Source organism: Hippocampus zosterae, chromosome 12, assembly GCF_025434085.1.
Source record: "Hippocampus zosterae strain Florida chromosome 12, ASM2543408v3, whole genome shotgun sequence".
NCBI classification, from domain to species: Eukaryota; Metazoa; Chordata; class Actinopteri; order Syngnathiformes; family Syngnathidae; genus Hippocampus; species Hippocampus zosterae.
Window position 1 is genome coordinate 14,537,521 of NC_067462.1, and position 13,289 is coordinate 14,550,809.

At 39.5% G+C, this 13,289-nt stretch overlaps 1 protein-coding gene across 2 annotated transcripts in view; it reads right to left on the reverse strand.

Annotated features, from left to right (window-relative positions):
* nalcn (sodium leak channel, non-selective) overlaps window positions 1-13,289 on the reverse strand; it is a 66,861-nt gene that overhangs the window by 4,212 nt on the left and 49,360 nt on the right. For both annotated transcript variants that reach the window (XM_052082459.1, XM_052082458.1), the window contains 21 exons: window positions 12,313-12,484; window positions 11,840-11,931; window positions 11,607-11,729; window positions 11,147-11,203; window positions 8,976-9,096; window positions 8,759-8,890; window positions 8,502-8,669; window positions 7,384-7,488; window positions 7,150-7,256; window positions 6,939-7,059; window positions 6,754-6,852; window positions 6,059-6,152; window positions 4,793-4,899; window positions 4,644-4,718; window positions 4,436-4,555; window positions 4,287-4,355; window positions 3,250-3,398; window positions 3,078-3,171; window positions 2,165-2,297; window positions 921-1,036; window positions 605-762 (listed from right to left, as the gene is read on the reverse strand). In XM_052082459.1, coding sequence (XP_051938419.1) covers window positions 605-762; window positions 921-1,036; window positions 2,165-2,297; window positions 3,078-3,171; window positions 3,250-3,398; window positions 4,287-4,355; window positions 4,436-4,555; window positions 4,644-4,718; window positions 4,793-4,899; window positions 6,059-6,152; window positions 6,754-6,852; window positions 6,939-7,059; window positions 7,150-7,256; window positions 7,384-7,488; window positions 8,502-8,669; window positions 8,759-8,890; window positions 8,976-9,096; window positions 11,147-11,203; window positions 11,607-11,729; window positions 11,840-11,931; window positions 12,313-12,484 — 2,412 coding nt within the window. The remainder of the gene's footprint in view (window positions 1-604; window positions 763-920; window positions 1,037-2,164; window positions 2,298-3,077; window positions 3,172-3,249; window positions 3,399-4,286; window positions 4,356-4,435; window positions 4,556-4,643; window positions 4,719-4,792; window positions 4,900-6,058; window positions 6,153-6,753; window positions 6,853-6,938; window positions 7,060-7,149; window positions 7,257-7,383; window positions 7,489-8,501; window positions 8,670-8,758; window positions 8,891-8,975; window positions 9,097-11,146; window positions 11,204-11,606; window positions 11,730-11,839; window positions 11,932-12,312; window positions 12,485-13,289) is intronic.

Genomic DNA, 13,289 nt, shown 5'->3' on the forward strand with positions numbered 1-13,289 from the left:
TGCAGTTGTGGATATGTGTATTGCTTGTTCATTTCCCCGTTATTCGAGTCAAAGGTTTTGTGACTATTGAAAAGTCATGGTGATACATTTTACGTTTCAAATCAATCAATTTGCACCCAGGAGACTTCTGTTTAAGAAAAAGTCAAGTGAATAAGCAGTTGCATGTGATATACCGGTTTCAAATGAACCAAAAGAAATTCTTAAGATTGTTGAAATTAAAATACAAATGGAAATGTGAAACAGACTGGCTTACTAAAATTTGTTGAACAATATTGTTGTTCAATGTAAAGAATGTCAGCCAAGGTCGGCCCCCCCGACATTGTACCACATAAAATCTGGCCCCCTTGGCAAAAAGTTTGGACACCCCTGATGTAGGGACAAGGAACACCTCAGTATAAGGCATGCGATTTGTCTCAGCCAATTAGTGAAGAAATAATTCTCAAAACATATAGTTTAGTATATGTAATAGTATGAACAAATATTGAATGAATTAGAAAAAACTACAATAACTAGCCATTACGAAAGGTATTTTTTAAAATTCATATTCTTTTTCAACCTAAGGGTTCTTGTACAAGTGTTTGTACATGTGTATTGTCACAGTCACCTAAGCACATCGTGGAAGGTGACGTCTCCTCCACTGTGTAGTCGCTCCATCTCGTAGCACATGTGCTTGAAGAGCAACTTGTCTTTGTCCAGGTCCACCTCCAATCTGCCCCTAAGCAGACGCAGCAGGAACTTCACCCTGGATGTTGAGATCACGCCCTGCAGGAGAATGGAGAAAAATATTCCCCCAGACGCGCAATAAAATGCTTATTTCACATTTTCGGAGAATACCGGCTGCTTTTATATAGCCAAGCATAGGCTGACTAACGCAACATGTATTCTTCAGTGTCCAGTCCTCAAGCTATGTAATTGCTCACCTCCCGCTTGTCGTCGACCATGTTCCAGATGATCTGAAAGTGTCTCAGGTCATTGTAGCTCAGCAGCTGGTCCTCCTCAGTAGAGTAGAACAGAGAGAAGTTCTCCACAATGATAGCTGCATCGCAAGGATAGAAATACAGTATTCCACTTTAGAACCTTTGTAAGATTCAATTACTGCACTGACTGTTTATTCAGCCTTGTCATTACTTCCATTTCTTTTTTATCCGCATTATGATTGCTCCTTTGCGAAAGTAGCAGAGCACATCCACCACTCTTGTGGTGCAATAACTGCCAGTACCATCTGTGTCTTCTTTATGAGCCAGAGGGAGCAGATCGATAAACACAGCTCATCAAACCACCGGAATTCAAGCTGTGCGTTTCATATCGATTCGATCTAGGCTATGGCCTTCCTTTGTGGAGTTTGCATGTTCTCCCCGTGCTTGCGTGGGTTTTCTCCGGGTACTCCAGTTTCCTCCCACATTCCAAAAACATGCGCGGTAGGTTAATGAAAAATTGTCCCTCGATGCGATTGTGAGCGCGAATGGTTGTTTTTCGATGCGTGCCATGGTCCAGGGTGTACCGCACCTATTGCCCGAAGACTTCTGGGAGTTTCCCCAGCACACCAGAGACACCATGAGGATTAGAAAATGGATAGATGGATGACTATTAATAATAAATGTCTTCATACAGCACCGTTTCAAAACGTATTGACAAGCTGTCTCACAATCAATGAACAAAATAAATTCTATTGATCAACTTATACAAATATACTAAATAAAGCAGATATGTAAATCAATAGATATTACACAAATTCTATAATCTTAAGGCTTTTGTTTCTTCTTTGACATGAAACACAGAACTCAAAACCAAAACAAAGCAAAACAAAAAAAAACTGCTTTATTGATTGCATGCTACTAGGTTGCAGTGTCACTCTGCAAATGCCTTTTTGTTCCATCTCTCTTCTGTGTCCAGTGAGGAGCATTACCTGTACCTTATTTTGATTTTACTACTGAAACAACAAGCTAGTTTTCACACTTTGATGACAATTTATAAAATGTCATTTACCGGTAAATGTAATGCCTGCCTGTTTAGTACACATTTTATCGGTTTGTGACAGATTGAGCCTGCAATAAATGAATTGAATATGGATGGGAAAATGTGTTTTGAAATAATAAGGAGGTCAACCAGTGCCAAGGAATAGATTTGCGAGGCATGATGGTACAAAACAGACACACGCACTGACCAACAAGAAGGTTGAGCATGATGTAGGCTATGATGACATAGAAGGAGCAGAAGTAGATGAGGGCGCCGGCATAGTTGCCGCAGTCAGTCTCCCAATAGCGGTGCTTATCCGGAGTGCAGAATGGAGCCTGCACCTGAAGGAAAAAACACATACGCATTCAGCTCTGAAGGCATTTGAGATGAGAACAACCCAAAACTAGATTTAAAGTAAAGCAATGTATTTTCGAAATGACATATCGCCCAAAATAAAGTTTCAGCCAAGATAATTGTGAGCAGTGTACCCCTCCTTCACCAGTGCAGCACATATTTGGTTTTTGATACTCTATAGGTCAGATAAGCGCAACATGAGCATCCGTCAGTGCAGTCACATCGAATATATGTATTCATGTCCTAACCAACTGTAGATGCTCATACGAAACTGGCATGTGTTGAAATTGGAAAAAAAAAAAACAACAGTACAACTTAACTGTACTGTTTACAACTGCTTCAATAAGAATTTTGGTGGCTGTCACACGTGAGCTAAATGAAAGTTAGAATTGACCTGCAGTGTGAATGTGGCCTTACAAGCTCAGTGTGCAGTAATATTTGATCGTACACTATGGGAACAGTTAGCGCGCCAGTAAATTTTGTCTTGTGTCTTCTCGGCTGTTACGCCACCCATTTGTTCAGTCAATCTCGATTCCTGACATTGTGTTGGATTTCACCAAATTTCTTTTGTTTGTTTGGAATTAACTGAAATATACTTGGTACACTATTATATTACGATCATATAAAAAATAACTTTGTAATAGATCATATTTGTGCAGCTGTGACTGTGTAATTTATATAAAAACAGGTTAATTTGTAGAATTATAACCAATGCAGATATCAGTGTCAAATGGTCAATTTCAGCGCCTCTCTTTTTACTTGCTTACCATGCAGTCGTGCATGATTTTATTCCAGTCTTCCCCGGTGACAATGCGAAAGAGAACGGTGATCGCTTGGCCTGCCGTGGAGAAGTTGGCGTGTCTGCAAGGTGATGGCGAGACAGACCAAGACTCAGAACAACACGACTTCCTCTGCTGTGTTGTTCCAATCAAACCTTACCGGTTGATGTTCTCTCCATACTTAACAGTGCCGAAGAGAACAACGCCAGCAAAGGCATAGCAGAGGAGAAGGAGGAACATCCCCACGATGATGAAGAAGCTCTTGTACATGCTGACAACCACCGTCAACAACAGCATCTTCAGTGTCACCTGGAGACATTCAGTCACAATAATAGATTACGGTCGTGAATTGTTAGGCAGTACATTGGGTGAAGAACATCTTTTTTAAGGGTGATTTTGAGTGGCATATTATACATATATGCATGTTACTCACTGGATTTTATAGTTATTAACATGCTAAACATTTATTTTTAATGTAAGAATATTTTGCTGCACAATCCGCAATCTACATCAAATCTTGATGAAACTTGCTTTAGCATTACATTTTCTATCATGCATTCACAATGTGATCGGGTTTGATAGAGATGTGCTGTTTTTTTTTGTATTATTTTTTTAATTCAGCCCTTTAAAAAAATATATATATATATGTATAGATAGATATATATATCTATATATATATTGCGCGTCGTCCCGCACGCGGTCTGTCCTTCCGTCTGTCCCTTTTCAAAACGTACCTACTTCACCGCGCCGCTGCGCGCCGCCACTGCGCCGCTCAGGCAGTGGCTCACTACGATCGCGCGGGCATCTTAGCGAAAAAATGTTGTCTACCCACAAGCATTGCAATGAAATTGTTAGTTATTTAGTAGAGCTAAACATCTCTTTATTTTCGAGATAAGCAATGAAGATGAACAAAAAGTTGAACCAAGCAACAACACTTTTGTGGGCCGAAGGCCCACCTTACCAGCCTTCCGCAGGAACTAGCTGATGAGCCGCCCGGAGGGCGGAGAACCACCACCTTACCAGCCTTCCGCAGGAACTAGCTGATGAGCCGCCAGGAGGGCGGCGAACCAGCTAGTATATTTATATTTTATTCCGACATGAACAATGTGAGGATTCTCACACAAATTGACTGAGTTCTCCTGGAAATTTTATTTCCAATTAAAATAAAATTAAATAAAAAAGTTTAATAACACTTACGTGCTTCCCACATATTGTAAAGAATCTGAAGACAATCACACAAGTGCCCATCATGTAGGTATATGCATTCTAAATGGAAAATAGCCATGCGTTAGCTTTCTGAAATGCATATAACCGTGGCTTCATAACATAAAATCGGTGGTTCTAACCAGGAGGGCAAAGTGAAGCACAATCCAAATGACGCCCAACGAAGTCACCAGCAGGTCGTAACGATTCCGTCGACTCTGCCAGTAACCGGCTGGAGACATGGCTATCAGCTTCATGGTTACCTAGGAAACAACAAAGAACGTGACTACGAATGACTATTACCTTAAAAATAAACCCTAATTTGAAATAGATGCAACGAAGCAGGCTCACCTCCAGTACAAATATAAAAGTGAAGACCACCGACATGGTGGCGAGAGGAAATGTTACTTGGTCGTCTACATCCCACTAAAATAATGGAAGGATCATGTTAGTTATTGGTTAGTAGTACAATAAGGTGGTCTTTGCAATATTGCGTCTACCTTGACTGAGAGCAGCACTGACTGAGCTAACACCAGCACAGCAATGCCACGTTTGAAGAAAGGATGTTGTGTGATGTCATACATCTTGGCCCGGAAACCCCCATTCTCTGTTCGGAATATTACATTTATTTGAAACTTTGATGGTGATGAAACATCCCATCATTTTTATTTTAATTGACAGTGATTACAGGTGGAATGATGGCACGTTTAAAGAGCCACTGGTATTAATTCAGCAACATGGATGTACAGTATCCATTGTGTCCTCTAGATAGCAGTAAAGGACTGCTTCAGGGATTGATTGCTTTTTTTTTTTTTTGTATGAACCATTTATTTGTACTTGTACTTTTATTCTGACCTGTTTCCAAAACATTGCTCAATATCTTTCATTTACTTTCTCAATGGTATGTGTGAGATATTATAAACGTTTGAAAAACACACATTACGCAGCATTAAATGCAAAGTCACTTATTATGGGCTCTTTGAATTCCAGTCAGGAGGCACACTGATTAGCAACTTGCTATGCAGGCCAGGACGTTTCATTCTCCAGCACATTTCAGGGGTTACACTTTTTTATGATTGATTGAAAAAAACAAAACAAAACAAAACTATGCTATCATCATTCACCACAGCTTTCGTTTTAAAATGTGCTCGATCAATGTGGGCTAATTTACAACCACTTCAATTACGGCCATCTGAGCATGGGGCAAGCTCAGTGCAGTGATGGTATGCCAGCAGGAGTGTGTGTACTATTGTGAGTGAATGAGTGGCGCAAATGGGCCTTTGGATGGGGATGAAAAGCAGGTTGACTCAGTGTGGTGTGTGTTTGAGAGGCTTTCTAGTTTCCATTCAATAAGAGAATTTAAACACACTTTAATTGAGCCATTGTTAAATGTACATTTAGAATTGTTGAAGTGATAGTAAAAGGCAGCAGAGGTGATCACGAGTCCGTTTTTGAGCCATTCATAGCTTTGACAGTATGCCAAAGACTGTTCATCCTTATTTGGTTGCAGTGGTGAAGCATGCCCTCAGATTAGGTTAGCTTGCCTTGACACAACTTCAGCATTCACCTCCACCCAACCCCACTTTGAGTAAGTTTAAATCTAAAAAAGCAATTGTTTATGATCTGCACTGCTTGGATTTCCCCACGGTGTATGAGATACACCCAGACAATGAGTGGTACATTGTGTGTTTCATAAGATGGAACTTGCCCCAAAGTAATTTATTGTGTGATAGGTATAAATGTTTAATAAATGTGAATATGTGTACCTGGGCGAGGAGGTAGGTGGAGAGGCTGGGCTATTTTGAGGCGACTTTTCAAATCCTCCCATCGCCTTTGATCCACAGTCAGCAAAGCAGTGCCCTGGAAGGAGAAGAAAAACAAGTGCAAAAGCTAAACGGGTGATCGAGACTTGTCACACGAGTCTAAAAATCACTCAGTAATTAGGGATCAGAATTCAGGCCGTGGTTAACACCCCCCTACCCCCCCAAAAAAAACTAAATTACAAGAAAAAAAAAACTTATTGCAAAATAAAATTTTAAAGTTGCAAGCAAGTAACCATTTTTATTGCATTTAAAAAGAGGAAATAAAGCAATATTTCAATATTTTCAATAGCCTTAATATTCCAACAAAGTTATAATTTTGCTGCGCAAGAACTTGTAATGATGATACAGTTCTAATATTAGATTTGAAAAACTTCATATTATATGAGATAGGAATAAAGGTATATTCAAGAAAGCTAGTAAAACAAAATCATAATTTTGGTGGGAAAGTCCATATAATAATAGAATAAAGTTAATTGTAAAGAAAACTGTCACAAAGTTACAAATTTCATTTAAAAGTCATAATGTTTTGAGGAAAAGTTCATGTTGTAGCTTGTGTGTAAAATAATGAGAATAGTTGTATTTCCCAATTCAGTTCTAATACTGCTTGACCTAAAACGGCACTGATCAAAGTGACTTACTTTGTTCTCGTTGAAGTTGGCAATGACAACGCCAACAAACAGAGTGAGTCCAATCATGCACCCCAGGAACACAAAGACGTGGATGTAGATGCCGTGGATCTGCCCACATAGAAGACGACAATGAATAAGCTATTTCCACAATGTAAAAAGAAGTCAAAATATATAATATGGAGAGCATTCTATACCGGTCCAACACGGTGAATGATGACATCTCTGACTTCCACCCATCCTTTCAGCGACAGCACCTCAAACAGCGCCAACATTGCATTTCCGACATTGTCAAAATTAAAGTTGCGGGGATTGGCCCTAGAACACGGCAGAATTATAAAAATACATTAATTACAAATTGTACACAAATACAGCATGTTAATTAGCAAAAACAGCGGGCAATCTAACCAGACTCTCGGAACCCAGAATCCTGGCTTCTTTTCTCCAGGTTTCAGTTTCAGGTTGAGGTTTTTGGAAACGCTGACATTAATCCTGAATATACCATGACACTCGTCCTGTGACCAATAGGATAAATACGGTTATCCTATTGAAAGTGTGTGAAAATCGTGGTATTCTTGTTTAGCTTCCACCTCCTTGCAGAAGGTGAAGGTGGGCATGGGATTAGCATGTCTCTCGCCATACCTGTTTGAGAACATGGGGGTCGTTGCATTTGGCCAGTTTTCCAGCAAACAGTTGAACACCGAAGCTGGCGAACACCAGCATTAGCGTGAGGAGTAGAATAGAAACCTGCAGAACAGAAAAAAAAAAAATCACTCAGTCAAATTTAATACATACATTTCAGAATATATAATATTCTGTCAACAAAAAACATTTTGGACGAGCTTCGAGTAAACTTGAAGCTTCACCAGTTATATTAGGTACACCTGAACAATACGTTTGCAGGCAAAATGAATCATGAGAGCAATCTACCGCAGTGCTCAGCTGCAAGGTAACAACATAACAGTCCTTGGTTCCAGCAGCGGGACTTTGGCGTGATCGTGGCCACCAAAGATGCACTCTCTGTAACATGGCTGGATCTTTTTTCTTTTTTTTTTTTACCCCCAGATTTTGGACAAATTAATTTCTATGAAAATCTTTGCTAGTCGTGACAACGTGTTACTTTACAATACCTTGAGAGAACCTACAATAAGTTTTATTTGCAAAGATGCGTTGACAACCACACTGACTGTGTGAGAAACACTCTTGGGGTGGGTGGTTTGATTACTTCATAATTGCATGGAAGAATCATCAGGATAACTAAATTTAAAATTATATGATAAGGACTGTATACTACGAGTATACAATGGCAGTGGCAGTAAATGGGTTAAATATGTTTTGGGTTCATAGTTTGGATATTTCAATTAACATAAGCATGGGTAATTTTTTTTACAGTGGTTGTGGCTTGCAGGTAACAATACGAATGAACATGAACTGCCTGAATTTACTTTAACTACTCAGCAAAAAAATTGTCATTAAAGCTATCATTTTAGTTATTAACAAGCTTGATGCAACCTTTGAAAAGCAGATTTAAAGATTAAGTTGTCATTAAAATCCACAATAAATGCTTTTTTAGGGTCTGCTAACACCCTTTTGAACAGTTAATCTTGTGGTTTTATTTGTTGTCAAATAAACGACCTACCTACATATAGAAAAACTTTTAAAATATAAAGATATAGGTGGAAACTTAAGATTTAAGATATCCTTTATTTGTCCCGCAATGGGGAAATTACAATCAGAATACACTTGCTCCATTCTCTCACCAGGAAAATCTCCTTGAAGCCTTTGAGGACTTCCCGCACCACCTTCCTCATCTGAGGCACCAGTTTAAAGATCCTGAGTGGTCGCAGGCAGCGCAGCATCATCAGAAGCTGAGCGCCAGACTCGGGAGGGACATCATGTGGCAGCCAGCACAGAAAAATGAGACTCACCTGCAGTTGGAGAAAGACAGCAGAGAAAGGCACTCAATGTTATCCATCCAAGCATACACGGATAACACTATGCTGATAAGTTTCCTTACAAGGTAGATGAAGATGTCCATCACACCTCCAAAATCCCTGATGACCGCTGTGGGTGTGAAGAACAGACCGTCTGCCATGATCTTCAGGTTCAGCTCGATGCTCATGAAGATGACAAAAACGTACTCGCCAATCTGTAACAGAGGACGGGATGTGACATATTATTGGTTGGTTGTTGTTGAGAGATGCTGTATGAGGGACACTTAATGCTTTGCTTACCTGCAGGGTGGGCACTTGCATGACTCTGGTGAAGGGTGACTCAAACATCATTGAGATGCATGAGCAGATGGTCACAATGATCATCACCCAGTCCAAATAGGTGACAAGGCCCAATAGGTCACTGCGAGCACACACATGCATTCAGTGACATAATCATTAAGACATTGATGAGTACTGGTACTTTTAGAAAAACACAACTATGAACATATGAATGAATATGGTTGCATATTCAATAAAATTTTATATTTTATATTTAGATTTATTGATATACTTTTTGTCTTCTACTTTCTCCCTTTCATAATTTTGCTGCTGTAAATTGGGAATTTCTCCATTGTGCGTCAAATAAAGGTTTTCTTATCTTATCTTAAAATAAAAGTACCATATTTTTCGGATTATACGTTGCTCCGGATTATAAATCGCACCAACGAAAAAATGCATAATTTAGAAGGAAAAAAAAACATATAAGTTGCAATGGAATATAAGTCGCATTTTGGGGGGAAATCTATTTGATAAAATCCAACACCAAGAACACACATGCCATCATGAAAAGCAATTTAAAATAAAAATAAAATAGAAAACAACACGCTGAATAAGTGTACGATATGCTAACGTTACATTACGCATAAACAACGAACTGAGAACGTGCCTGGTATGTTCAAGTAACATTTTAAGAGTTATTCAGAGAACTATAGCATAAAGAACATGCTAACAAGTTCACCAAACCATCAATGCCACTCTAAATCACTAAATCCAATGGAATCTTCATCCTCTGTGTCATTTTAAAGCAACTCCACCAACTACAGAGGTAGAAGATGCAGGACTTCCTCTTCTACATCGCTTATGTCAGACTCATCGTGGTTTTATCAATACAGGTCTACAGCGGGCTTTTGTGGTTTAATGTAAAAATAAAAAATGTGAAATGATATAATAATGTGTGAATAATTTCACCCATAAATCACTCTAGAGTATAAATCGCACCACCAGCCAAACTATGAAAAAAAACTGTGATTTATAGTCTGGAAAATACGGTAATAAAAAAATAACCAAATATGTGAAGAAAACAAAAAACAGGCACAACTCTACATAATATGCATCACTGTAAAATAGAATGAAGATTATAACTTGCAATAGCTTTTGTACAGAAACATTAGTATTATTCAATAGATTTGTATAATCTCATGAGAAGATTTCCATTGTTTTTATCCTGTTCTGGGTTGTGGGGAGCTAATAGTCTATTCTAGCTGACATAAGGGCCAAAGTAGACCCTGGACTGGTCACTGGTCACCGGTCAATCACAAGGTACATATAAAGACAAAGAACTATTCAACTGTTGGCGCCTGCTGTGGTGCACAACACCAATGCATCATGACGAGATGGCAAATTTGGCTAGATGAGATTGCAATATTATGAGAAATTGTGATGAACCCAAATGGACAACACAGGTGTATCTAATGCTATGTCTGATGAGTGTCTTGTTGTACTGATTTGGGACTGAATTTCCTCAAGATTTCTCAAAGGAGTGTGTGCCTTCAAGCAGAACTTCAATAATTAAATTCATTTCGGCCACAGCGCCTGGAGATTTTATTAATTACGCGGCCTGCGATCACCTGACAGCTCTCATTAGCAGCCACGGGATCACTTTCTTTTCGGGTCACGTATCAACCACATGGTATCAGCTCGATTGACGATATATTTGGAACCACTATCCGCTCCAATCTTCATGAGTGTTTGCCATAGTGAAACTTGAAAATAGCACAACAGTGGAAGCCCTAAAGTTTAACACAACTCATTCCGTGAAACTGGGTCAGACTATTGTAAAATGAAAATGAGACATCCTTATTGATGGCTAGCGCTGTGGCCGCACTGCTGCTATTGAATTGAGCAGTCAGCCAGATTCTTTCCTATGTCGCGGCAAATTCCATGCATGGTTCTATGTTTATCATCACATTTTCACTCCAATTTCTGCTTCACGTTTTTGATGTATTTCTAAAAGAAAACTCTTCAAGAAAACCTTCGTTGAACGGTAACTTTTGGGACGTTTGACTTCAGAGGTTCCGCTGTACAACGATATGATGCGTTGCCTTGAATATACAAATATAAATGAGCCAGATTCCACATTGCGTTTGCCTGGAAACCAACTTATCAGTCTTGTTTAGAGGGAAAACACTTACTACAGTTGGTGGTACTTTGTGTTCTTCACCACTCCTGTGATGGGGTCCGTTTTGGATCTAGAAATGGATTCATACATCATGTTAGCATTGTGACATGACAGTAATAGAAAGTCATTCTGTTTTGTATTCATGTGACGCGAGTTTATTCAAAAACTGCATAGAAAAAAGCTATTTCAGTTTGTACACCAAACATTCCGTGCACTCAAGAGACACTTTATTCAGTAGGTGTGCATAGATCAATGCGGTCCAATATATGAAAACGTTTGCCTTCACAGACATACGCCTTAGATTTAATGGGAACAGTGTTGTTGTGGCTGTTGTGTTGAAATGTGGGCGTTTCTATTGCTACAGTCAAGCTGTTACAATATTGCAGTCGATTAAATACTGCAGTAAAAATGAAAAACCATAATGAAAACAGGGTTTAATGCTTCCAACTTCATCAAAAGTACAGTTATCTTACGCGTTGAAGCGAGCTCGAACGATCACTCGGCAGAAGTTCCTGAAGCGGTGTTCCCGGCCTACAATGAAGAGAGGCTTATCAAAGTACGGGTGGTTCTCCCTAAGCTCCTCCTCCTGGACTTTTCTGTCGGGCCGACCATGGAGAAGGAAAAGATAAACAACAGTGCTGGTATATTAGCTGTTGCCTAAAATGTTTTTACACTGGACACGGCACTGCATTTTATGTGTGATTACCGCTTCATCTCTGCTTGTTCTTTCTTTTCTTGGATCATCTTGATCTCACTGTCCTCTCGCTGGGCATTGCGGTAGCGCACAGTGCTTGAATGCTTCAAAAGTAAAGAAAGAGTTCGTTATTCAGATGTTTTTATGACATACTTACATAAACAGCGATAGCTTGAAAATTGAACACTTTCAAACTTGTAAAAAGTGGAGTTCAACAAGCTTTTTGTCAACCAAGGACTTTGATTTGGATATTGTGTGACATCTGTTTGACAAAAGGGAACAGAGAGTAAAGATGCAGACTGCTATGTTATCTTCTAATCCAAGCTGGCTAGCTAATATCACAAGGAGAGTTTTATCTGTGGTATGTTTTCCAATTTGGTATGAAATGATTGTTCTTATACTTACAGTATGTGACAATTAATACAAAAGACTGTAATCAGAAAGATGGTGACTAATTGCTCTTTCTAAGAACAGGTCAAACTCACGTCCTGGGTGAGGGTCTCCAGCGATTTCCCTCGGCTGATCCTCTGACTCGTGGAGCCGTGTCGCAAAGACCTGCGCTCTTGCCGTATGTGATGTTGCACACTAAGGATAGAACGTTCCTTGGCCGGCTGTCCTTCCAATGACCCGCTGAGCATCCGCTGTCTTGTGCATGCCCTGCGTAAGAGATAAGCAAAGGCACATTCATGTTTAAAAATCAATTTATCTCATCATTTTCATTGTTCATTTGCATGCCTGTTTTAATAAGTCATGCCATTTGTCCCTGCCCTATCACTGCTGTGCTTTGCAGTGAGCATTGAATCAGTTTTTTTTTTTTATAATCTGGGGTGAGTGGAAAAAAAAAACCCAACTTTGTCCTGGAGAAAACCTACCTTTGCAACAAGTGGCAATAGAAACATCTTACATGGCCAGTATTGGGAAGATTCATGATTAATCAAACTATTTGGTTTAGTAGCTCACCATTGAACGTTACATCAGTTACGCGATGCAGTTTGGTGTCCCGCCATTTTATATTGATGCCGATGTGAACTTGATTTTGTGTTTGTGAGGACAACGGCTAAGCAGCCAATGATTGCAAATAGAGTGTCTATCTTTCAGAGGAGGAGGAAGGTTGCGAGGCAGAGGGCTCGACAGATTGGACATGGTGCCAGCAGGCTAATGTGCACCCGGTGCCAGTTCTGTCATGCTGAACAGCAAATTATGTTATTTATTTCACAACAGAAATTGAGTCGGAAGTAGGTCTGAGTGTGTGTGTATGGCGAATGTCTATGTGAGTAAAAGCATGAAATGCAAGCAGTCACCAACTAAACAGTGTCTTGTTGGATTGTATGTCATCCTTTACTCCTTTCACTGCAAATGTTGTTAATAAATCACATTAACATATATTGACAGAGGCCTTTTCTGATGTGCTATGAGTTTAATTTAAATATATTCGGAGTTGTATTGTTGGCGCCAGCATTTG